The following is a 27,293-nucleotide window of genomic DNA, read 5'->3' on the forward strand; positions in this document are numbered from 1 at the left end:
ATGTCCTTCTTTGCTTGTTTTAAAGTTGGCATCTAAAATTTTTCACATGCTGAATGCTGGCAAAAGACATAATTGCCTGCATACTCTCTCTCTCTCTCTATATATATATAATAATTAATTATATATTTTATTTTATTATTTATATTTTATTTTATTAATTACATATTATTTAATATATACTTATTGTATGTTAAAATGTTAATATATTAATATTTTAAATATATTTAAATTAAAATATTGAACCTGCAGATTCAGATCATTGTATTTATGACATCCTGACTAATTAAACTAATACATATCCCTTAGGACATTTGCTCTTAAGGTTTAGTGCCTATGCCAAACTCATGAGTCTAGAAATAGTTACTGAATTATTATTATTATTTATTATTATTAATTTTGTAAGTATAGCCAGCAATGCATTCTTTTGAAAAATTATTATGCAAAGTCCACAGTTGACATTAACATTCACTCTTAGTGGTGTACATTCTATGGGTTTTGACTAATATATAATGACATGTAGCCACCATTATAGTGTCAGACAGTAGTTTTACTGCCCTAAACATCGTCTGTGCTCCGCCTATTCATCCACTCTTCTCTCTCCCAAACTCCTAGCAAGCACTGATCTTTTTACTGTCCCCATAGTTTTGCCTTTTCCAGAATGTCGTCTAGCTGGAATCATACAGTCTGTAGCCTATTCACACTGGCTTCTTTCACTTAGTAATATGTGCTTAATGCTCCTCCATGTCTTTTCATGGCTTGATAACTCATTTCTTTTGAGCACTGAATGATATTCCGTTGTATTCATTCACCTACTGGATGATTGGATGACATCTTCATTGTTCCTTAAGTTTTGGTGATTATGAATAAAGCTGTAATAAACATCTGTGTGCAGGGCTTTTTTTTTTTTTTTTTGCAGTTGCAAGATTTAATAGAGTGAAAACAGAGCTCCCATACAAAGGGAGGGGACCCAAAGAGGGTAGCGGTTGCCTGCTCAAGTGCCTGGGTTTATATCCCGATCATTGTCCCTCCTGCTGTGCTCTCAGGCGATAGATGATTGGCTTTCTTTACCTCCTGTTTTTGCCTAATTCGCATTTTAGTGAGCTGTCTTTACTACCTGATTGGTCGGGTGTGAGCTAAGTTGCAAGCCCCATGTTTAAAGGTGGATGCGGTCATCTTCCCAGCTAGGCTTAGGGATTCTCAATTGGCCTAGGAAATCCAGCTAGTCCTATCTCTCAGGCCCCGCTCTCAACAGGAAAACCCAAGTGCTGTTGGGGAGGTTGGCCAACAACTGTTCTAACTGCTTCCTGCTGAATTGGGACGTAGTAGGGGTCATGCAGTTGAGATTTCCTCGGGAGGGGTGCCTTTGATGTCATTAACATCGGAGCAAGGGCTCGCAGGCCAGTCCAGGGGTCCCTGGTAGATCTTAGTCACGGACTGCATCTGGGGCTCCATTTGAAGAACCATTTGTAGCTTTACAGCTTTGATTCTGAAAGAGACAAGTTTAACAAGGAGGTTAAAGATACAGGGTCCAAAGAGGAGTAACAATATAATAGCTGCTAGAGGTCCTAAGAAGGGAGAATCCAGGGCATCCATTGGCTGAGGAGGCCCGAGCAGCCGGTGTTTTGAAGCTCCTCTGCTCTATGTTGTATTCGATCTCGAATTTCTTTAACTTTCTCGGTGATGATTCTGGATTGATTAACGTAATAACAGCATTCTTACCCTAAAACTAAACAGGTTCCCCCTCTTTCGGCGGTTATCAAATCTAAAGCTCTTCGATTTTGAAGGACTACTGCTGCTAGGGAGTTAAGTTGATCTTGCAAGGTGACCAGGGAGTTGGCTACCCATTCCGTGTCACCATTTAGTTTTTGAGATAATTTGTAGAACTGAGTAGAGATTGTGATATCGCCAATGCCAATACCTAGTCTGCCTAGCACTCCTGCTCCGATAACAAAAGGAAGAATGGGTACTCTTTTGTTGCAGGGCTTAGGTACGACATAACTGTATAAATCTTGTTCAGTATAAATGGTCATGGGGCACGAAGAATGAGAGGAAGCACATAGATTCTGAAGAGCCATTCAAACAACAATAGGCTGAGGTACCACAGACAAAAAAATATTCCTGAGGGTAGGCAGACTATTTGTGTGGGAGGAGTTACCCACCTGATGCATTGGGAGTTGGTTGTGTCTATAGTATTGTTAAATTTTACACAGGCAAGGTTTGAGGTATGGGTTATTTCCAGATTGGAAACAAGAGGTCCTACTAAAAAGGAAGTGGTGTTTATTTTTGTGCTGGAGTTTTTCCATTGTTCAGGTATAGGGATTGAAATGTATGGCCTGAAGTACAGGGGGAGGCACATCCAACAGTTAGTAGGGTTTTGGGCCGAGACCTTATGGAGCCTAGTGAGGGTGGTATTAAATAGGCTTACCAGGCAAGTATGGGTACGGAGGGTTTCATGTAGTTTTGAGAGATCTAGTTCTTTTTAGGGGCTAGGGGCACTATGTACCCAGGTCAGTTGGGAGATTACTTCCTTTACGTGTTTTTCTCTTGCCTGATCTTGAACTCCACCCCCATCAGACATACCGGTATGGGTGAAGTAAGTCCAACAGATGGTGGCTCCAAGTCCTCCAGGACAACTAGGATTAATAATTTTCCCTGTCCAATAATGAGTATGTGCATACGTGCAAAGAGTGGCAGAGTTATAGCAGTTGCGGGGCATATGGGTGTGGGCGGTGAAGGTGGGGTTTCCTTTAGATAAACTCCTATATGATGGGGCATCAATATTTCTGGGAAGCTGCATTCTTCAAGAAACTCTTGGTAAGGGGAGCTACTGGTCGTACAGTGGCATGGAGGGGGTGCAGTGAGAGTGAAAGGGGTTACTGCCTTTGGTAGGGAAAGGAGGCGGAATCCTTTAGTTTAACTTGAACAGGACGGGCATTCTTTGCTCATCCATATTGTCCTTCTGTGGCCTAGACTTCAGGGTTAATTTCTTCCTCAAGCAGGGGACAACAAACGGGTGTTCCTTCTCCTGTGTTTAGGTGTATAATGGCCCCTGCTTTTGCTAGAATGTCTCTCCCTAACAAGGGAGTGGGGCTTTCCGGCATAATTAGAAAAGCATGTGAAAAGAGTAAAGTTCCCCAGTCACAACTTAGTGGCTGGGAGAAGTGTCAGGCCTCTGAGCCCAAGCCAAGCCATCGCATCCCCTGTGACTTGCACATATACACCCAGCTGGCCTGAAGTAACTGAAGAATCACAAAAGAAGTGAAAATGCCCTGCTCCGCCTTAACCGATGACATTCCACCACAAAAGAAGTGAAAATGGCTGGTCCTTGCCTTAAGTGATGACATTACCTTGTGAAAGTCCTTTTCCTGGCTCATCCTGGCTCAAAAAGCTCCCCCACTGAGCACCTTGTGACCCCCACTCCTGCCCACCAGAGAACAACCCCCCTTTGACTGTAATTTTCCTTTACCTACCCAAATCCTGTAAAATGGCCCCACCCCATCTCCTTTCACTGACTCTCTTTTCCGACTCAGCCCGCCTGCACCCAGGTGATTAAAAAGCTTTATTGCTCACACAAAGCCTGTTTGGTGGTCTCTTCACATGGACGCACATGACAAGAAATATCTAGTGACTGACTGTCCTAGGACCCCTCAGATAGTGACAGATCTGGAGGACAGTTGTCCAGGACAGGAGAGTAAGACTGAGAAGGCCACGCCAGTGTCCCGGAGACAGTTAACCTTCTGGCCCTCAATGGTCAATCATACCCAGGCCTCTGTGAGGGTGATGGCATCAGCTGGTGCTTGCCCTGGGCACCCTCAGCCCTGCTGCTGGATCATCTGGTTAGTGGCTTCTGACTCAGAGGACCTTTGTCCCCTGGGGCAGTGGGCCTTCCAGTGATACTCTTGACATAAGGGGCAGGGACAAGGGGCCAGCTTATTTCTACTTGGACAATCTTTTTTAAATTGTCCTTGTAGACCGCACTGGAAGCAAGCCCTATTAGGCATTCGATTTGCCCAGCTTTTCCTTCTTCCAGAGCCTCCAAAGTCCCTTGCCTGAGGGCCATGACTAAAGTGGTGGCCCTTTTTTTTTCCTCCCGTTTGTCTTGTTCCGCCTGCTCCTCCTGATCTCTATTATAAAAAACTGAGGTTGCCAAGTTCAATAGGGTTTCTAAGTTTTGCTCTGAGTCTAAGGGGACTTTTGAAGAATACCCATTGTGTTTTTTCCTCAATCACCTGGGAGGAACCATCTATTGTCCTGTCCTGAAGGGAGTTCCTCCTAGGTCTGGTCGGACCTTTGTATGGTAACTAAGATCTAAATCCCTTGTAAGGAAATCTGCTGGGTTAAGGGAATTATCAGTGGTTAGTGTTAAATTACCTTTTTCTAACAGAATAGCCCCATACTTTAAGATTTTTGAGTTAGTAAGCTACCTTTTTTAACTTAGAATAATTCTGAACTGGTGAGGTGTGCTCACAACGAGGTCTCCTCTAAAGTTATTTTTCTACTTTCTTCTGTTAGCAAAGCAGTTGCTGCTACAGATTGAATGCATCCGCGGGTTACTGGGTTAAGCATTTCTGATAGGAAAGCTACGGATTATCAGTGGTCTCAGTATTTTCAGGCTATGCCCTTGTTTACACTGACAACAAGGTAGTGTTGGAATGTTATAGGGTCACAGAGAAGACCTTCAATGATCAATTATAGGTTTTTAATTTACCCTGGCTTTTAAAGGAATAGGGCACACCATTTTTTACTATTTCTTTCTCTTTTTTTCTCTTTGACTCCCTCTCTCTCCTCTGTCTCCCTCTCTCCTCTCTGTCTCCTTCTCTTTCCTCTCTGTCTCTCTCTCCTCTCTGTCTGTCTCTCTCTCCTCTCTGTCTCTCTCTCTCTCCTCTCTCTCTCTCTCTCTCCCCTCTCTGTCTCTCTCTCTCTCTCCTCTCTCTCTCTCTCTCCCCTCTCTGTCTCTCTCTCTTTCCTGTCTGTCTCTCTCTCTTTCCTGTCTGTCTCTCTCTCTCTCTCCTGTCTCTCTCTCTCCTGTCTGTCTCTCTCTCTCCTTTCTGTCTCTCTCTCATGTCGGTCTCTCTCTCCTGTCTCTCTCTCTCTCTCCTGTCTCTCTCTCCTCTCAGCCATTACAAACTTGGGACCCTGGCAAGGGTGGTGGGTAATGGGTCCCACATAACTGCCCACGTCGAGACCTGTATGCCTAAAATGGGAGGGATACCAGGGACAAGACTCCCTGGGTTTATAGTCTAGATGCCTGAGGACACAGGGTGGAGCTTCCTTAGATCCCTTTGGAGATACAACTTGCTAGAGGAAGTGAAAGTCTGAACCATTAGTACCTAGGAGGTAGGGATCAGAGGAAGTAGATTCAGAGGTAAGGAGAATTTTGGGGCTACACTTTCAAGAAAGTCATGGTTGGGACCCAGGAGGTTTGAGTCAGAAGGAAAGGTAGGGGCACACGCATGGGCGACTGTTGAATAGAGAGTTCTGGCTGCACCATGATCTCAACCAACTAATGCCAGGAGTTCAGGACGACAGCTTTCTGCCTCTAGTCGGCCCTCGGTTTCCCCAAGAAAATTGAAAGTGGAAGCTGGTTCCAGGCAGGCCAACGTTCCCAACCCACAAGGGTTAGGGGTTATTAGAAAGCCCTTCCCCAGACAGCCTCACACCTGAGTCTTAAGTCCGGCAGCCACACTAATCGTTTTTAACTGGCTGACAGGTGCCCGGTATTTTCCTCCAATTCGAAGGAAGGATAGGACAGAATAGCAAGCAAAAGTGGTCCAATATTACTCAGCACTTTGGAGGTCCCTTCGTGGTCACCAAAATGTTACCAGTGGGTTCTTGCTCCCAGAGCTCCCAAGATGGTGGCGGGCTGCTTCCAAGATGGTGGTAAGCCTCATGTTCTCTCACCCGGGGTTCTTGGCCTCATGGATTCCAAGGAATGCAATCTGGGGCCATGGGTGAGTGTTATAGCTCTATTAGAAGCCGTGGATTACAGAAGAGAACCATGGAATTCAGTGACTAGTGTTCAGTTTGATTAGGACAAACCCAGGCACTTAGCTGTGCAGGAACAATGGCAAGCCTCTAGCCCGATCGGGAGTGGCAATGGGTGCCTTGCTGGATCTGGAGCACAGCAGACACCCTGCCGGATCTGGAGGGATGGAACCAGTGGTGGGTCTGCAATGGCGGCAAACAGCAGTGGTGGATGGTGAGCGAAAGCTCAGCTCCAGCCGTAACAAACACGGACCAGAAGAGAGTGCAGTTGCAAGATTTAATAGAGTGAAAACAGAGCTCCCATACAAAGGGAGGGGACCCAAAGAGGGTAGCCCACAGGTTTTTATGTGGCTGTAAGTGCTCTACTCATTTGGATAAATACCAACAAATATGTTTGCTGGATCATATGGTAAAAGTGGGATTTAGTTTCATAAGGAAATGCTAAACTTCCAAAGTGGCTATGCCATTTTGCATTCTGTTTGATGTTTTGTACACTTTTATCTTCAGGACCTCCAATAGCATCTGGCACACAGAAGATACTAATCAATATTTGTTCATTACTGAATGACAAGAAGCACCTGTGCAGTGTATTTAAAATGTGGATGCCCCAGCTAAATCCCTAGAGATTCTGATTCAGTGTGTCTGGAGTGGGTCCTAGGAATCTGCCTGTTCAGTCAGCACCCATGGAATGCTAATGTGCATGGTCTGGAAACCACACTTTGAGAAACACTGGGAGCTCATTCTGGCAAACTTCCCTGTGTGGTCATGTCAGGGAGAGTGGTCTCAGCCACTTCAGAAAAATGGCAGTTCTTAATTCATACTATTTCTGTGTCCCTGTGCTCTATATGGCTACTACGTTGTCTTTAAAATAAACAAGGCTTTCATAATGGGAGGTGAAATTGCTTTTTATTCCAAAAAATATTTAGTTGAATGAAAGTCAATGAATATAAATGTAAATTTAGAACACAGAACGTTGGATCAGTGTGCAAGACAATGATGTTGGAAGGGATATATTGTTCAAGCATAACATAGACACTTAAAGTCTACAGAACTATTCAAATACATTCCTGCAACAAATTCAAAACTTGTACAGATAAAAGCCACAGGAATACCCTAAAACAAGGCAGTCTCTTATATAACCACAGTGCAATGATCAAAATCAGGAACTTAGCACTGATACAATGCTAGGAGGTAATCTAGGGACCGATTCAGATGCTACCAATTGTGAGACTGTCCAAAATCATGCTTCAGTTGTCCTGTTTATTGAATCTCTTTTAATCTTTTTAATAAGCAGTTCTTGAGTCTTGTTATGGCATGAGCACTACTCAACTCTTTTGTAGGATGTCTTTAATTAGGGCTTTTCTGATGTCACTTTATGACCAGTTTCAAGTTATGTTATTTTAAAAAATGTTTAAGTTTAAAAGCAATGTATTTATCATTTAGCTTAAGGTGGATGGCTCAAGCTGGTGGAAAGTGGATGGCTAAAAAGTGTTGGAAAGGTTTCAAGATGAAATTCTGATTTTCTATAAGATGAAAGATTTTGGTGAGAAATAAAAGAATTCTGTAGATCAGGGGTCTTTCTTCACATTACCACTATCCTAAGCTGAGAGAATAGAGTCTGACATAATTGAATCTATCTTTTTGTTTTTTAACTTTCATCCTCTCTTTTTTGCTTTCCTTTTCCCCATGTTACTAAGTTTTTGGGGAAACCAAGTCATTTCTCCTATAGAATGTCTGCACTGTAGAATTTATAGAATGCTTATTCCTGCTGTAGTTTTTAAATGAAATTCCCTGCAGTAGAGAAAATAGTACTCTGGTGATAGAGATGTCAAATCCTGGGCCCAATTCTAGCACAGTTACTTAAGCAAATGTTTTGTAAGCCTTTAGCAAAAATTAAGAGGCACTTGCTAAAAGTCAGCATGGGTTTTCTAAGTACACATTTTGCAAGGTTTTTCACATTCTTTTTCTTGATGCAAGACTGGTAGTCTTAACTAAAGTGTTTAGTCATGTTAAATCTGTATTTCAAAAAAATGATCGGCAAAACCTTCTTATTTTTAAGGATAGAATTCACCATCTCTCAGACACCTCTCCTATGTCAAGAACTTCATGAACGCCAACTGGAATTCTCTCATGATCCTACAAATCAGAAGTTAGGCGTCAGGCAGATTTACATTCAACTCTTAACTTTCCCTCTTCCTAGCTATGAGAACTCAGGTGTGTGAACTAACCTCTTTAAGTCTCAGTTTCCTTATCGGTAAGATAGTGATAATTATAAGACCTGCTTTACATAATGTGTAAAAATTATTGTGAAAATTAAATGCAGCTAAAAATTTTAATGTACTGCTTTGCACATAGTAAGTTCTCAATAGCTGTTTGCTATTAGTTGTCAGTGTTTCCATGGCACAGATGAGAATACTGAGGGTCCTAGAGGCTAACTCTCTGGAATAAAGTCTCTCAGCTCCAAATTTGGGAACCATCATCATTTCCACAATACCTTGCTGCCTCCTTGTGGACAAGCCAAAAGAAAATGTGAGCCGAAAAGCCATATAATTCTACAGATTTGTTTCAAGTTCAATAACCTTCAAAGGTTCTAAAAAAAATTAATCAATGCCAAAGGTAGAGTATGATATCTGTAATAGAGTGGGTCTTTATTGCCATCTCATCTGTGTGGAAATAGGGCTAAAATGAAGAGATGTTTTTCAGATGGCAAATGAAAAGAAACAACTGCAGATAATGATATAAGTGGGTTAGCATTTTTTTTAATGAATAGATTAAAATAAAAACTTAAATTTAAATGATGAGATTTAATTCACAATAAATGCAGATTTCTGAACTTGGTCTCAGAAAGAACAACTTTACAAATCCCAGATAAGTTATTTTTAGATCTTGAGCTTGCTGTGAAATGTAAAAAGGGATTTTGGTTTAACTGTTTGAATCCCTCCCTGTCGGCCCTTCAGTGAATTATTTAGTCCATAGTAAGAGAGATAATGGATTCTCCAAGTGGTGAGTCCCAAGCTCAGAGATTCCACAAGAGTGGATGGCACTGAAGAACTCCGCCTTTGTCACTATGGCACAGCATTGAACAAAAACCATGCCCCTCAAAGTTTGTGCTGTGTTGCAACCAGCTGAAGATAAATCAGATGCTGTTTTGTAGAGATCTCCTTGTCCTGGGGCTTATTGAGGCAATTCCATGATCATGAAGTAGAACAATGCATACAGCCCATCCAGCAGAGAACCAGAGGACTCCAACTTCTCCATGGGAGCCCCAGAAAGCTGCTTCTGAGTGCTCTTCTCCTTCCTCCCCATCTGGACGTCAAAAGAACCAGTACTAGACCCGATAAGTCCACCTTGGTTGCATGGGGGTGGTTTGTGTGGTAACAAATGAGACTGTCCCAGCAACTGAAGGTGACTGCTTATGGAATTACATGGAGATGTTGTTATGGAAGCACATATTCAGCCCCTTCTATAATAGGCCAAATTGTGTCCTCCCAAATTCATACACTGAGTCTTAACCCTCAGGGCCTCAGAATGTGGCTATATTTGGATATGAAACCTCTGAAGAGGTAATTAAGGTACAATGAGGTCATATGGGTGGACCCTAGGCTGGGGGGTTATCAGAAGAGATCAGGACACAGACACACACAGAGGGACGACCATGTGAGGGCACAGAGGGAAAACAGCATCTACCCAAGGAAGGGGGCTTCAGGAGGAACCAGCCCTAAGACACCTTGACCTCAGACTTGCAGCCTCCAGAATGTGAGAGAATTAAATATCTGTCGTTGAAGTCCTGCAGCCTGTGGTACTTGGTTACGGTATCCCTGGCGGACTAATACAACTTCTTACAAGGCAGCTCATTTCAACATAAAAAAAATTTCGTGTTGAAATCCCAACATACTGAGGCACATCGACACATGAGCTGATCTGCTGATAACTCTCTGTGCCAAATAGACAAAACCAGGGAAGGTGAAGATTAGAAGAGTCTGGATTCCAGCCTCTCACCTCCTCCTTCTTTTCCCCACACCTACAATCCCTGAGGATTCTTTGCAAGACAAAGTGTAGAAGTCACTGAGCTAGCACAGGTATCCGCAAACTAGAGGCCACTGCAAGCCACATTGGCCCTTCATGTTAAAGAAGGCCCATTGCAACCCACTCTATTGATTTCAGGGTCCTCTCTGCTTTATGGTTCACATTTGGAAAACCTCTTGTAAAATTAGCTTATTACAAGAGCATACGTGCCTCAAACATTCCCAGCATTCTCCAAGACAGACAGCATTGTGTGTTTTCACACACCAGAATTTTCATCATGGAAGGTGCTCGGTGATGGGTGGAACCTCTCTGAGAACCAGTTTTGAGGTTCTGGGAGCCCAACCACGTGGGGTCTTCTATTCATGAAGCTGTGGCATTCCTCATGCAGATCAGTCCAGATACCTGATCACCTTTTCTTATACATTATTAAACTTGGATCTGTGTGGCAATGGACTAGATGCAGTTGGGTCTTCAGTCATGCTAGGAGATCCTTAGGATAGCTACTGCCCTTTGCTGCTGGGTCGAGATGTGCTTCATAACTGTACCCTGCCCAGCCCCTGCCACCCTGGCTAACTCATAAATATTCTCACATGTGGTCTGTGATATTCTGAATATATACATATATATGATACACACACATGCACATATATGTGTGTGTTTTATGCAGGCTTCATTCCATAGGCTTGATTGAGAACGAGTAGAAATGTGATTGGACAAAACACACACACACACACACACACACTCACACACACACGTATAGGTTTTTGGCCCCGGTTCCCAACTCATAACTCCATAACCCTTATTGCAGTCTTTTGTTAGAATGTTGGGGCACTTAGGTCTCAGAAAACAGAACCTCTCTCTTTCACTGAATTTCTCCTGTCTTCTTTTCACCTGCCCAAGGCAAGATTGTAATCCGATTGTGGATCAAAACACCCTCTTTCTAGAGAGCGTTCTGCCCCATACCTTAGAGGAAGGAATGCTACCCAGAGATGCCAAGAAAAGTCTGAATAGACTACTTGCTGGGTTTAGAGCATGGGTGTTTTGGGTCCAATTGCATTTGTACACAGTTGTCAATCTTGCCTATATAATGAAGTCTTCATAAAACACCAGGAGGACTGGGTTCGGAGAACTTCTGGGTGGCTGAAAATGTGAAGGTCCCTGGAGGGTGATTCCCAGGGAGGGCATGGAAGCTCTACACTCCTTTGCTCATACCTTGCCTTATATGCCTGTTCATTTGTGTCCTTTGTAATAGTCTTTATAATAAACCACAAATGTATTTCTGTGAGTTCTGTGAGCCACTCTAGCAAATTAATGGAACCGAAAGAGGGGGCTGTGGGAACCCCAATTTGAAACTGGTCACTCCAAAGTTCAGGAGGCCTGGACTTGCAACTGGTATCTCAGGGTAAATCCCTGTAGGATCTGACACCATATCCAGAAAGATAGTGTCCAAATTTTTAATTAGAGGATACCCAGCTGGTGTTCACTGCTTAGTATGTGATATGGTTTGGCTGCATCCCCACCCAAATCTCATCTTGAATTATAGGTCCCATAATTCCCACATGCCATGGGAGGGACCCAGTGTGAGGTAATTCAATCATGGGGGCAGGTCTTTCCTATGCTATTTTCATGATGGTGAATAAGTCTCACTAGATCAGGTGATTTTATAATGGGCAGTTCCCCTGCACACTCTCTCTTGCCTGCCACCATGTAAGCTGTGCCTTCCTCCTCCTTTGCCTTCCACCATGATTGTGAGGCCTCCCTAGCCATGTGGAACTGTAAGTCCATTAAACCTTTATAAATTACCCAGTCTCGGGTATGTCTTTATTAGCAGTGTGAGAACAGACTAATACAGTATGCATGGGGAAAACCCCCACATTTTGTCCCAGAAGCCTTCTCTGTTGATTGTTGCAGTTTGAGAGCAGAGAGAAAACATGGTTTGAGAGTTTTTGCTACACAGGGTCCCCTCACTCCATGATGAGCAGTTACCCACTAAATATTTTTCCCTCAGTCACATGGAAGAAAGAGTATGCTGTGAGTGGATCCCTGGAAATCCTCCCAAAACTCATCTTAGGATCGCATCCTAACTCTCTGCTGTCACACCGGATGGACGATTTTTGTGAAAGTAATGGCAGCCCTGAGTTCATGGCAAAATAACACATTACTGTGGAAGGACAGAGGAGGCTGACTCCGTAATAGCTATTCTTAGGTGTGTCAGCTTGGAAAGAGAGACAGGGAATCATATGGAGATTACAGAGATTGCTTCCTGGCAGTGGCCCTATAATTAGCCTTGTAGAAGAATCCCTTCCAGTCTTTTGGGTATAACAGAGACATCCAAGTACTTGCACTGCATGCTTACTACTGAACTTCATCTTCTATCAAGGCTGTTTGAGAATGCCATTTTCGTTTGCCTTGCTGTCAAAGAGCTTAAATGCCTGTGCCCTTCCCTTGCTAGGAACACACATCGCTTCAAATGAAAGCTGCAATTATCTCCAGAAGAGTGCAAGATGGGGATTAGGGTGAAGAGAGAGGGAGAGAAATATCAGCTTTCAGACTTTGCCTTTGTGATAACTATCTTATTTATCTTTTAGATGGTTGTGAAAAGCTGAAATTATGGAAGGAGACAAATTACTATTTATCCTCCAGGGAAATTCAAAAAATTCTGGAAATTCATTCTTAATAAAAAACAAATCTATATACTTATAAGTTTTATCTCCTTCAATTCCAATGACTAAAATTGTTAATTTTAAATTTTGGCCTATTTATCTCTAGACTTGACTATTTTTCCCCTAGTCAGATAGCTACTGAAAAAAGAAAGATGGTTATGAGATAGTTATTTGTTTAATTTTCAACGTTTTCTTAGGTACTGCTATGTTACATTTTATAAATGACTTGGGGATACACACACACATATACATACATCTCTCCATATTTATTTAAAAATCTGTCTAGCATTAATGCAAAAGATAAAGTATATAAGGAAAAACAAGTTATAAATTTGTTTTAAATTATAGGAAGGCTACAATTCAATTCACTCTTTGAAGCCTTTTGAAAGGATATCATAAGATGTGTCAATACATTGCAATTAAATTCTATTTCACTGTATAATTCATTTGTACTGTGAAATCTCTGATGTTTCCTTAATTGATACATCTTATATCCATTTAAAATATACAGTAATTATTTGTGTTTATATTTGATTTGCCACCGACTGAATTTGGATTTTTATTTCCCTAAGTGGAAATTGAGCTTTCCATTAAAACAACCAAAGTCAATTTTTTTGTGCCGACGGTTTCAAGCAGTGATGAATCACCTAGACTTCACTTTATCTGTAGCTGTGGAAGATTAAGGTGGTCACAAATTCTTTTCAGTTCCTCTCTCCAAGAAAGGAAGTCTATTTGCCTACCCTTTAAATTGGGGCTGGCCTCCACATTTGATTTCACCAATAAAATAAAACAAAGTAATAGTGTTAAAGTGCCAAGTCTGGACTTCAAGAAGCCCTGTAGTTTCCACTTCCTCTGTTTAAACACTGGTATGTGAACATGCCTGGGCTGGCCTCCTGGAGAAAGTGAAACCACACGGAACAGAGGTGCAGCCATCTTAACTGTCCCAGCATTCCTAGGTGAGGCCCCATCCACATGACTGAACCCAAAGATAGCACAAGCAATAGAGATGAGCCATCCTAGCTGAGCTCTGCCCAAATTAGCAAACTGCAGTATCATGCATTAAATAAACAACTGTTGTGTAAGCCACTGTATTAGTCTGTTTTCACACTGCTAATAAAAATATACCTAAGACTTGGTAATTTATAAAAGAGGTTTAATTGACTCACAGTTCAGCATGACTGCAGAGGCCTCAGGAAACTTACAATCATGGCCGAAGGGGAAGCAAACATGTCCTTCTTCACATGGCAGCAACAAGGAGAAGAATGAGAACTGAGCGAAGGGAGAAGCCCCTTATAAAACCATCAGATCTCATGAGAACTTACTCACTATTACAAGAATAGTATGGGGGAAACCATCCCAGTGATTCAGTTACCTCCCACGGGGTCCCTCCCACAACATGTGGGGATTACGGGAACTGCAATTGAAGATGGGATTTGGGTGGGGACACAACCAAACCATATCAGCCACTATATTTTGAGTGTATAGTACTATGCAGAAACAGATAACTTAGATGGCATCTCTCTACTAAACAATTAACTGAAGACTTAATTACAAAATATATCAGTGCAAAGGCTGATAAAAGATAATAATGCAGGCCGGGTGCGGTGGCTCATGCCTGTAATCCCTGCACTTTGGGAGGCTGAAGCAGGCAGATCACGAGGTCAGGAAATCAAGACCACTCTGGCTAACACGGAGAAACCCCGTCTCTACTAAAAATATAAAACATTAGTCAGGCAAGGTGGCTGGCACCTGTAGTCTCAGCTACTTGGGAGGCTGAGGCAGGAGAATGACATGAACCTGGGAGGCAGAGCATGCAGTGAGCTGAGATCACACCACTGCACTCCAGCATGGGCGACAGAGCGAGACTCCGTCTCAAAAAAAAACCAAAAACCAAAAAACAAAAAAAAAGATGATAATATAAACCTAAGCTAATGTAGAAACTGCAATTATGTGGCAATATTTACCTTGTTCTTTTAGAGAAAAAAAGCCAAAATTATAATTTTTTATATGTGATAAAAGCAAACAAGTTTATTGGACAAACAGATTGTCTCCTAGAGCCAGTTTTTAAGAGGGATTTGTCTCATAAAAAGTTCATATAGCAGCTATATTAAAGAAAATGCAAAAGTTATTTTTTATTTCTGATTTTGGCTGGGCATGATAACTCAGGTTTATAATCTCAGCACTTTGGGAGTCTGAAGTGGGAGGACTGCTTTAGCGCAAGAGTTTGAAAATGTAGTGAGCTATGATAGAACCACTGCACTCCAGCCTGGGCAACAGAGAAAGACCCTGAAAAGAAGTAGTCAGAGAAAGCTGGAGTTACAGAAAGCCAGTCTAATGTGAAATGGGTGAGTATTTCTGGGGAAATATTTTGATAAGGAAACCAAGCTTAGAAAATCTAAACAGTTTGTATATTTACTATGCCACTTGCACTATTTTTTCCTACATATCCATTATTCCCATTGTGCTTTTGTTGGAGTTTGTGGTAATAAATTCAGTATTGCACAGTTTGTCCATGAATACCTTTAATAGAGTTATTCTAATGGTGATGGTGTTGGTGTTCTACAATTGAAAGAAGAATCCTGATTTACACATGTGTTAAGATAGAAAGTCATTCCTGACTTTGTACACACACACACACATGCACACACATACTTTTTATCAAGATTTATTTCATGAAACATTAAATGTTCAATGGTGTAAGCAATTATTCATTTGAGACTTTTTATTTCTGCAACTTAGGACAAGAAGATACTATTTTGGCTCAGACAATACTGTGTGTGGGTTACCCGTTGATAATTTTAAATATGAAAGAATAACTGCAGAGTGTTTGGGCAGTTCCAGTTTTGAACATCATGGCCTCCCTAGGGACCTGCGAGGACGAATTACATGTGAACTGCACCTTGAGTAGCATTCACTCATGTTGAATTAAACAGCAAAAAGCATCTACTCTAAACAAAGCTTGTAGTGTGTAAATAGCTGTCAGACACCTGCTTTTGCTAATGATGATTTGACATGAAATTCAGGTGTTCCTGGAGGAAGGGAGATTGCATTAGTGCCCTGATTTCTCAGCCCTTCCTGAAACCAGGCCCTTCACAATGTGACCACATTACAGCTTCTCTCAACAGAAGACAGGGGATAGTTCACCCCTAAATTTTGACTTCACCTTATTACTTGGTTTAGCCAATGGGTGTCAACAGTGGCAGAGATTTTGAAAGTGCTTGTGCTTTTTCTTGTGCTCTTGCTGTTGGCCCCCATCCTTAGATCATGCCTGAGCTACCTTGCTGGAAGATAAGAGACCTATGGTGCAGTTATCTCAGTTGATAGCCATAGGAATGAAGTCAACAGGAAACCAAAATACCATCTAGCTGAACGCAACCTAAATATGCAACCCATAATCCATGTCATGAGTTAGACAACTGCATTTTATTTCAAGCCATCAAGGTAAGGTAAAGGGTGTTTGTTGTGCTGCATTATTGTAGCACTAGATAACCAATCTTTTCTTAAGCATACCCTTGTTTGATTGACAATAGTTGTCCCTCAGTATCTAGAGGGGATTGGTTTCAGGATCCCCATGGATTCCAAAACTTGACAATACAAAAGCCTTTATATAAAACATCATAGTATTTGCATTTAACTTACATACATCCTCGTATATACAGTCAGCCACGTTCTACATCTGTGAATTCAACCAATATTGGATCCAAATATTTAGAAAAATCAAGTGCATCTGTAGTGAACAATAAACACCTATTTTTCTTGTAAATAGTAACAACTATTTACATAGCATTTACATTAGATTAGGTATTATATGTATAATTATGTACCACATAACAATGTTTTGGTCAACAACAGATCACATATATGCTGCTGGCCTCATAAGATTATAATGCCATGTTTTTACTGTACCTTTTCTGTGTTTAGCTATGTTCAGATACACAAACACTTACCATTGTGTTATAATAGCCTACAGTAGTGAGCACAGTAACATGCTGTCCAGGTTTGAAGCCCAGGAGCAAGAGGCTATCATGTATAGCCTAGATGTGTAACAGGCTATACCATCTAGATTTTTGTAAGTACACTTACTGATATTCACACAATAACAAAATCATTTAATGACACATTTCTCATGAGGACTAAGCTCTGATATTTTATCTTGCCCAAATTCCCATCTAAGGGGTCTGGGTAGTCATGCTTTACAAAACATAAATTCTCATCGGATGGGTTTCATTTAACCCTATATATTGTGATCTACATTCCAATAAGACTCTGACATAACATTATGTGACAAAAGAAGAAAGTGAAAATATTTTACCCCCAAGCATGTTTCTTTGCCATATCTTGAAATGGCCCTGCAAACCTGTCCTTTCTGGGGGAAAATTTGCATCTGTAAAGAATGTCTATTAACATAGCTAGATCTTTTTCTTCCAGGCCCTCCCAGTTCTGAAGAGATTAACTAAGAGTCTGGCACCTTTTAAAGGTCTGAATAGGAAACATTTGTCGTCTATTGTCTCTAAAGGCTGCCACCTTAAGACTTCAAAAGAATCTTGGTCTCCACGATCTTTTATCTTAACCTGAACATCTCCTTTCTATCGATCCCAGGTCTTTAGACAAACTCAACCAATTGTCAACCAGAAAATGTTTAAATTTACCTGTAGCCTGGAAGCTCCCTGCTTTTCTGGTTGACAATTACAATAACGCATTAACAACAGGGCTATGTTCTGGGTGTCGACAAAAAGAGTCAAACTCTGTAAAATATTTGGAGACATTTATTCTGAGCCAAATATGAGTGACCATGGCCCATGACACAGCCCTCAGGAGGTCCTGAGAACATGTGCCCAAGGGGATGGGAGCGCAAGTTGGTTTTATACATTTTAGGGAGGCATGAGACATCAATCAAATACATTTAAGAAATATATAAATGCGGGACAACTCAAAGTGGGTGGGGACATTGGATGTAAAATTAAATGGCAACATGGCAAGCCTAACTTGGGAGCCAAGGAGCCCCGCAGTGAAATCCTAGTGCAGTTACTTATCAGTTTTAGATGCTTGTAGAAGATCCTTAAATTCTATAAGCATCAGCTTTCTCATAAAAAATGGAGCTATTAATATTACTTCCATGAGAGTGTTGCTTGGAGAATTATTAAATTCAATGGTATATTCAGAATGCTTAGCAGAGCACCTGGCAGATATTTAACTCTTCAATAAATTATAGTTATTATTATTAAGACTGCTTACTCCTCATAGAAGCCTGAAAATTTGGGAGAAGCAGTTTATTGAGAAGAAAATTAACATTGAATTTTGATGAGCGATGCAGAAAAGTAATGAATTACCATATTTGTGACACAGAGAGTTACCTCTTTTTGAAAATGGGGCAGATTATTTTTATTATTTCATCCTGAGGGACCCATGCCCAGGGAATCAGAGGAAGCACAGCAAGGATTGAGGTCTCTCATTTGAAACAGGATGTAAACACATCTGAGGAACAAAGATCACTCAGGGCAGTTTTTAACTATGTTGATTAATCATACAAATTATAATGGATGGTGCAAACAAAAATTGCTGATGCTTCCAAAATCATTAATAATTTCTGTAGTCACGTAAAGACTTTGGGAACTATTAAACCATCAACTTTTGTATCTTTTTCATTCCAATTCCAGTGATAAAAATAATTGCACATTAGGGAAAATTCAGACTATATAGAAAAGTAAAAACAAGAAAAAAATGGAAATCTCTCTTTTCAGAGCATAAATGTTTTCTCCCAATCTTTCTTCTTCTTGACATTTAAAGGAGAGCCATAAACTACACTGAAAATTATTTTACAGAAACTCAAGACTTTTGCCTTTCTTTCTGCAAAGAAAACAATGTGTTATTTCATTGTCTGTGACAGAGGACGTTGAACAATGAACTCTCAGATTCCAAACAAAACATTTCAATAAAATACCAAACTTACTGTTTGCACCCTTAGAATTGCTATAATAGACCTCGACATTTTCGAATCCTTGTTCTACTGAAAGGTGAGAGGAAAATGTGCACAGTTGTCTGACATGAACAAGATTGTATTAAACAGCCCTATATTAGTAGGTTGAAAGTATGCTGATGAAAAGCAACTAACACAATGTGTTGAAATAAGAAAGAAAAGTACACTTTCTGATCTCTCTCTCTCTTTAGAAAAGCACAACTCTAAAATTTGCTTTGGTTTTTAGTTTATGGACACTCTGACATCTCTTTTCTTTTTTAGGGTGTTCAAAAATGACCTCAGAATGCTTCATGTGAGCTCAATCATCAATAATTGTGGTAGGAGTTTATTGGATGATCTGATACCCATTCTAATTAAGCACATAAAAGTACACTGGATTCCTCAAAATTATATCCAGAGCCATCACAGGTTACAGATCCAACAGGAGGTTTGATGAAATACACACTGCTCCTAGCTGAGAAGGCTGTTGAAAACCTACATGAACAATGGCACTTATAGGATTTAAGGTTAACTCAGGGCACCCTGGATTGAAGAGGATGACCTGAGTTGAAGTGAATTCTTAAGACCCCATAAATACAATGTTTTGTAGGGGGCCGATATAACCCAATTCATGCCTGATGCTCCTAGATCTCTAGTCTGATTTCCACCCTGCCAACCTCTCCAGTAGTCAACTCTCAGTGTGCACATGTGCTTAAGTGGTTCTGAGCCTCTCAGTAAACAGCCCAGGACAGTAAGGGCCAAACAAACCTTCAAGTATATAAAGGAAATTGCAAGTGAACAATTCCTGCAACCCAAGATCTAAGCCCTATTAAGAAAATAGATGCCTATTTATCATCTCCATTCACGTGCCTTGCAGGGGCAAAGAAATGACTAAAGACAATCTTGCAATGTATGTGCCAAAGACATGCATTTCCCTTTGAATTATCTGTGGAGTTAATTTCCAAAGATGCAACAGAACATAACAGAGCAATGGATCAGTGCCTGGCAGATCCATAAGTCTTACACTAAATGCATGACTGGTAGTCTACCAGATGACAGAGGGATTCTTCTTCATACCATTGTCCTAGCTCCGATTTACAAACAGATATTAAAAATACAGAGGGCAGATTCTCAAATCACAACCTTTCAAAGTTAACATCGAAAGAAGCCATAATAATCACATTTGTTACTAGACAGTACCTTATTTTCACCATGTATTAGTTAAGCACTTAGTTGGCTCCCCCATGCTTTGCTAGCAACATATCACGATTATGAAACTTCATAACCAGTGTCCACTCACTATATTTGAATTTCATTTGTTATGACTTCAGCTAGGTGGATGACTGACTTGCTAGACAAATATATAAAAGCATATTAAATGTATGCATAGGCAGCAGTGGCTTAATAGGATTTCTCCTACATTTCGGTATTTCACTGAAACATGCTTTATTTTCACAGTATGCTAGCTGTTAAGTGCAGGCACATGAATGAAAAAGGAATTTGGCCATTTCCCTATCCACAAATGTTATTGTTTCTACAGCTGCCTCCTCCATTTCTGTGTCGGGCTTAACCTAAAAGAAAAATTTTAATGTGAATGGAAGTCTGCACCCGGGCTCTGAGAAAGTGTGTGGAAGAAGATGGTAGGTGTGCTCATGGTAGCATGCACATCATAGGTCATAAACAATGAAGCACCTGTCCTTTACAAATATGAAAACTCAGCTATTCATGTTAATCAGACTCTTTGTCCAGGTTTCAGTTCTTTTCTTTGCCCTGCAATTTAAAAGTAATCACAACTAAATAGGATATATGGATCTCCAATCCATAAGATGAGGTGATTAGGAACTGTTGTTTGGGACGCATTGGAACAGGTGGAGATGATTAGTCTAGAAAAGACATAGCTTGCTGTTGAAATATTTGAAATTCACGTAAGAGAGGAAGAGAACTCCTCCTGTTGCGTTCCAGGGGATAGAGCTAGATCTCATAGATAAAAGCCACAAGGAGACAGAGGTAAGAAAAACATTAATATATGCTAAATAGGAGAATTCTACATACAGTACTATTTTCAGAAAGAGCATTAATACAATATCTATTTATATTCAGACAATTATCCTAGAATATTATAGTTTTTTTATAATTGTGTGTCTACTGTATACCACCTAGGAAATATTAAATACTATTTTTGTTATTGCTACTTTTATTTTTATTATTAGTTGAGAGCTTTTCCAGACATTAATAAACTCTTGGCAGACGTAGATCATACATCAGTTGCTCATTCATTGTCACCTCTATGAGCGTATTTCTGATAGTAGAAGCTCAGTTTGTGTTGTGTAATAAATAAAAAGGAAACAATGAAAGCAAATTACTCATTATTGCCTTATGGTTAAATAAAGATTAAAAAACATTGGAAACCATGTAGAGAAAGCAGGATATAATTATATTAGAAACCACTGTGTAACCATCACTAATATTAAGCAATACATTTAGTCCTGACAGCTCCTTGTAAGTGGAAGGAGACATATTGCCAACTTGTACTATCTACTGGAAAATGTAGACATTGGCAAAGCTGTCAACTGTCTCACAAGAGAGGCTAAGGGGCTTCTACAGGTATCCTCCAGAGATATTTGTGGGTTCAGTTCCAGACCACCACAATAAAGAAAATATCACAATAAAAGCAAGTCACACAATTTTTTTGTTTCCCAGTGAGTATAAGAGTCATGTTCACATTGTACTGTAGTCCATTAAGTGTGTAATACCATTGTGTCTAAAAAATACACACACCTAAATTAAAATACTTTATTGCTAAAAAAAATGTTAACAATCATCTGAGCCATCAACGATTTGTAATCTTTTTGCTGGTGAAGGGTCTTGCCTCAATGTTGATGGTTGCAGACTGACTAGGGTGGTGGTTGCTGGAGGTGGGGATAGCTGTGACAATTTCCTAAAATAAGACAACAATGACATTTGCTGCGTTGGTTGACACTTCCTTGCATGAAAGATTTCTCTGTAGCATGAGATGCTATTTGATAGCATTTTACCCACAAGTAGAACTTCTTTTAAAATTGGAGTCAATCCTCTAAAACCCTGCCACTTCTTTATCAATTAAGTTTATGTAAATATTCTAGATTTTTTTTGTTATTCCAACAGTCTTCACAAGTATATTATATATTATAATCTTCACCAGTATATTCCTTCTCAAGAAATAATTTTCTTTGCTCATTCACGAAAAGCAACTCCTCATCCATTCAAGTTTAGTCATGAGGTTGTAGCCATTCAGCCACATCTTCAGGCTGCACTTCTCCTTCTACTACTCTTACTATTTCTGCCACATCTGCAGTTACTTCCTCCACTGAAGTCTTGAACCCCTCAAAGTCATCCATGAGGCTTGGAATCAACATCTCCCAAGCTCCTATTAATGTTGATAATTTAATTTCCTCCCACAAATCATAAATGTTCTTAATGGCATCTGGAATGGTAAATCCTTTCCAGAAGGTTTTCAATTAACTTTGCCCAGATCCATCAGAGGAATCACTATTTATGGCAACTATAAATTATGAAACATATCTCTTAAATAAGAAGACTTGAACGTCAAAATGACTCCTTGATCCAGGGGCTGCAGAATGAATGTTGCGCTGAGAAGCACAAAAAGAACACTAATCTCTTTATACATCTCCATGAGAGCTCTTGGGTGACCAGATTCATTGTTAATGAACAGTAAATGTTGAAAAGGGTCCTTTTCCTGAGCAGTAGATATCAATAGTGGCCTCAAAATATTCAGTAAACCATACCATAAATAGATGTGCTATCATCCAGGCTTTGATGTTCCATTTCTAGAGCACAGGCAGAGAAGATTTAGCATCATTCTTAAGGGCCCTAGGATTTTTGGAATGCTAAATGAGCATTGCCTTCAACTTAAAGTCACCAGCGGCATTACCCTGTAAGAAAAGTTATCTTGTTCTTTCAAGCTTTGAACCCAGACATTGACTTCTCCTCTCCAGCTATGAAAGTCTTAGATGGCAACTTACTTCAACATTAGGCAGCTTCATTTACATTGAAAATATGTTGTATAGTGTAACCACCTTCATTAATGATCTTAGCTAGATCTTCTGGATAACTTGCTGCAGCTTCTAGATCAGCACTTGCTGCTTCACTTTGCACTCTTATGTTATGGAGGTGGCTTCTTTTCTTAATCTTCATGAGCCAACCTACACTAGCTTCCAACATTTCTTCTGCAGCTTTCTCATCTCTCTCAGCCTACATCGAATCAAAAAGAGATAGGGCCTTGCTCTGGATTAGGCTTTAGCTTAAGAGAGTATTGTGGCTGGCTTGATTCTCTATTCAGACCACTGGAACTTTCTGCATATTAGCAAAAAGGCTGCTTCACTTTCTTAGCATTCATGTGCTCACTGAAGTAGCCCTTTTAATTTCCTTCAAGAATTTTTCCTTTGCATTCACCACTTGGCTGTTTTGTGCAAAAGGCTAGCTTCTGCCCTCTCTTGGCTTTCGACATGACTTCCTCATGATCATTTCTTGCTTGTGATTTAAAGGGAGAGACTCTGCCTTTCACTTGAACACTTGACCTTTGTAGGGGATTAATTGGCCTAATTTCAATATTGTTGTGTCTCAGGGAATAGTGAGGCTTAAAGAGGGAGAGAGAGATGGGGAATGGCCAGTTGGTGGAGCAGTCAGAACACACACAACATTTATCAATTAAGTTTGCCATCTTATAAGGGTGTGATATGTGGCACCCCAACACAATTACAATAGTAATAACAAACATAACTGATCACAGATCACCAGGACAAGTATAGCAATAATAAGAAATATAATAATAACAAAAACTTTGTGAGAAATACCAAAATATGGCATAGGGACACAAAGTGAGCACATGCTGTTGGAGAAATTATGTATAGCTTTGCTCAATGCAGGGTTGCCACAAACCTTCAATTCAGTAAAAAATGCAATATCTGTGAAGCACAACAAAGTGAGGTAGGCCTGTGTTTGGATGAGCACTGGAGACCAAGAAATACCCAAATAACATTTAAAACACAGAGGCTTAGGGTTACAGATGTGTGTCATTTTAATCTTCCTTTAATAAAATTATTTATTGTATAGAATGATTTTCTTTAAATAATACATGCCCTAGAGAAATTACAATTTGATAAGCAAATGTTTTGCATGTGTTTTTGTTATAGGTAAGCTAGTCTACAGACTACACTAGGTATGGGTAAGCTAGTCTATATGCTATACTATGTATGAGTAAGCTACACTAGACAATACATTGGATATATGTAATCCAGTCTATAGGTTATACTGGGGATGGGTAAGCTACTCTACAGGCAGCAGTGGGTGTGGGTAAGCTAGTCTATAGACTACTTTGGGTATGGAAAAGCTAGCCTATAGGCTATACTGGGTATGGGTAAGCTAGTCTATAGACTACACTGAGTATGGGTAAGCTAGTCTATAAACTACACTAGGTTTGGGTAAGCTAGTTTATAGACTAAACTGGATATAGGCAGTCTATTATATACGTTATACTTTATATGGGTAGTCTATAGACTACAGTGGATATGGGTAATCTAGTCTATAGGCTATATTTGCTTTGGGTAAGTTAGTCTATAGACTACAGAGGATATGGGTAATCTAGTCTACATACTAAATTGGGTGCTAGTAAGCAGGTCTATAGACTCCCCTGGGTAGAGATAGGTAGACTAGTCTATAGAATAAACTGAATATGGGTAATCCAGTCTATAGACTATACTTGATAAGGATAAGGTAGTCTATAGACTACACTAGGTGTGGGTAGGCTAGTCTATAGACTGCACTGGGTACTAGTAAGCTTGTCTGTGGACTCCTATCAGGGATGCATTCAGATATGGAAACGTGCATAATGAACATGAGCAAGTGTAAGGCCGAGCCAATATTATTGCTTACAAGTTCTCAAACAGAAGGGTCAGCAATGCCTTTTTGTTGTCCGCCGAGTCTACTGGAATAAGCTTGAGTCTTTCACAATTGCCACACACAACGCAAAGCAAAGCAAAGCAGGATAATTTTACAGCTGGGCTTACTCATATTTACATAATCCAAGCCTCAGCATCTTTCTATCTCTTCTTCTAGTGACAAATAATGGTAATCATAACAAAAACCTAGTAAGACAAAGTCATTATTAGAAGTCCTTTGGCAGATAGAATCCCATATAAAATTTTTAAAATAATCTGTGGTCAGGTTGAGCCTACTTCCCAGAATTTGGGATGATTAATAGTATTGGCAGTTTTAACAGGACTAAAACATTTTGGCAAATCAAATGAAATGGTTCTAAATAAACATACTACTCATTTTGATCAATCAAAATTACTCAGTGAGTATAAATTCAGTGGTTTTAACAGAGGACAAATTTTGCAAATTTTAAAAATAGGCTACCTCTTTAAGCACTATATTAATGTAGACATAAAAATACATAGTATTTTTTGATTCATACATTTATAATATTGATAATTACGACTAGATAAAACATAATGTATTTATGCAGTTAAGAGTCATGCATTAAAATTTTTTCTTATGTGGGTCAATGATGAAAAATTTTTGTTGGTTGGAATTAGCTGTTTATTATAACATGTCTGTTGCATCGTGTGTGTGCGTGTGTGTGTGCGTGCACGTGTGCGTATGTGTTTACTTATCTATGGCTAATAGTTTTCTCTGAAAAACTAAGATGAAGAAAGACACAATAAATGTGCAGAAACTATATTTACATAATTGTCAGGGTCTCAAGAAACATCAGGGAAGTGTGACCATTTATTTCCATCTTCACAATTGCTTCTCTGTAATTAAGCTGTGCTTCTTGGTGAAGCCTTCTTGAAATGTCAGGTATTTACACCTGTTTCGGATGGTTGTCATCGGTGGTATTTTAGATTCCCCAGATTGTTTGTTAGGAGAAGTACTAGTGATGTAAGACACCAGAACTGTCCAGTTTGTAAAAATAAGCAGGGATAATTCAGATGGCAGAGACTTGATCCTGGGTTAGGGTGAGTCCTTTGTTTACCCAGTGCCCATCAGTCACAGCTGTGCTACCAAGCAGCATGTTTAAACTTTCATTAATACATCTATGACCTTCATGCTTAATGAGCCTTCAGGGGTCTCAGCAAGCTACATTTTGAAATAAACCTCATAAGGAATAAACAAGGAAATTGGAAACAGGCAGAGGAACTGGCAAGAGCATTTGGTAGTGTAAACCAAAGTCTAAACTATCAGTAGAAGCCAAAGTGACTCAAAATATCTCATGTATTTTACAAAACAGATGCTCTTCAGTTTAAGGAGAGAAACGAAAAATCTCAAAACACAGTCCAGGAAAAATGAAACCTGAATTGTACCACAGTAAAATATTATTCTTGACTTTATAAAACATTTTTCTCTACATACTGGACTCTTTAATAACAGAACTTATTATACCATTTAACTGCTACAGAAAGATGAAAGCTATTTAAAATATAGCACACCTATTATACATTGAAATTAGGAGATTTTTAGGCCATTAAAATATCCCAGGAAAGGAGAGGGTCCAAATTACTAGACTAGTTTCATGGCTTCACTGAGCCCTGACAGATCAATTTAATATTTGAACATCATTAATTTGAACATTTCTTATGTAATTTAAGGCTCACACTGCATAATACAGGGATGCATTCAGGATTTGGACTTGGAGAGATCATTTTAAAAAGCCATTAAGGTTTAGAAATAGAAGAAATTACAGTGGTTAGTAAAATACTATGGAATATTCTGCAACATGCCTCAGTTGTAAGGCTACCAGATCCTGAAGATGGAGTGAAAATTGATACAAACTAGTCGGACAGGTTTCTATACTCGTTTCAGAGCAAACATTTGTATATTTTATTGATTGTGTATATGAAAGCTAGAGACATGTGTCATTACTTTTCCCAATCGCCTTTCTCCCAACTGTTTTTCTTGGAAGAGTCAAGGTTGTTACAGGAACGCAGAAATCCATTGGAGGAACTCAGAACTGACACTACCTACTAGACACTTAGTCTTACAATGATCTTCCCCTCTTCTCTCTTTTCCTTTTCATTTATAATAGAAACAAAATTTATAGATATTTAAAACACATATGCTTTCCCCAAAACATTAAGGCACAAAAGGCATTCATTTTATGCAAATTGATCATAATCATAGCCATGAAGCAAACATATCTCATGATGGTTTTGATCTCCAATGTTTTCTCTTGCAAATAATAGGTCTCTTAATCACGTTAAAGACCTTTGGTCCTGTAGCACATGTCATTTTAAAAAAATGTATCCACAAGAGATTTGACACAAGGCACTCTTGATTGTATCTATTTTTTATAAGAAACAAAAATAACAAGGTCTAAATTGCAAATACACTTGATTTCCTCTTACTGGTACCTTTAAGAGGAATCAGAGTTGTGTTTAGAAAAGGTGTTGAGGTGTGAAAGCTGTAAATAATTGGACTCTCAAAATATGAAATAAAACCTAAAGTGTGGATAAGTTAAATTTGGAAAAGTGATTTCTGTTGGACTTCATTTTGTCTAGACTTTCTCATTTCCCATTACGTAATTTGTGATATGACACTAAACATTCTTGCACACATAAGAATTTAAGATCCCTCTTATACAATAATATTAGAAGACCCCTATT

General features: G+C 39.7%; 1 protein-coding gene across 1 annotated transcript in view; it reads right to left on the reverse strand.

Annotated features, from left to right (window-relative positions):
• Positions 1-482: 482 nt before the first annotated feature.
• Positions 483-27,293, reverse strand: part of PNPLA4 (patatin like phospholipase domain containing 4) — a 235,979-nt gene continuing 209,168 nt past the window's right edge. The window contains exon 7 of the mRNA XM_050777240.1: positions 483-1,486. Within this exon, the coding sequence (XP_050633197.1) occupies positions 1,330-1,486 (157 nt within the window). The 3' untranslated portion in view covers positions 483-1,329. The remainder of the gene's footprint in view (positions 1,487-27,293) is intronic.

Source organism: Macaca thibetana, chromosome X (genome assembly GCF_024542745.1).
Source record: "Macaca thibetana thibetana isolate TM-01 chromosome X, ASM2454274v1, whole genome shotgun sequence".
NCBI lineage: Eukaryota > Metazoa > Chordata > Mammalia > Primates > Cercopithecidae > Macaca > Macaca thibetana.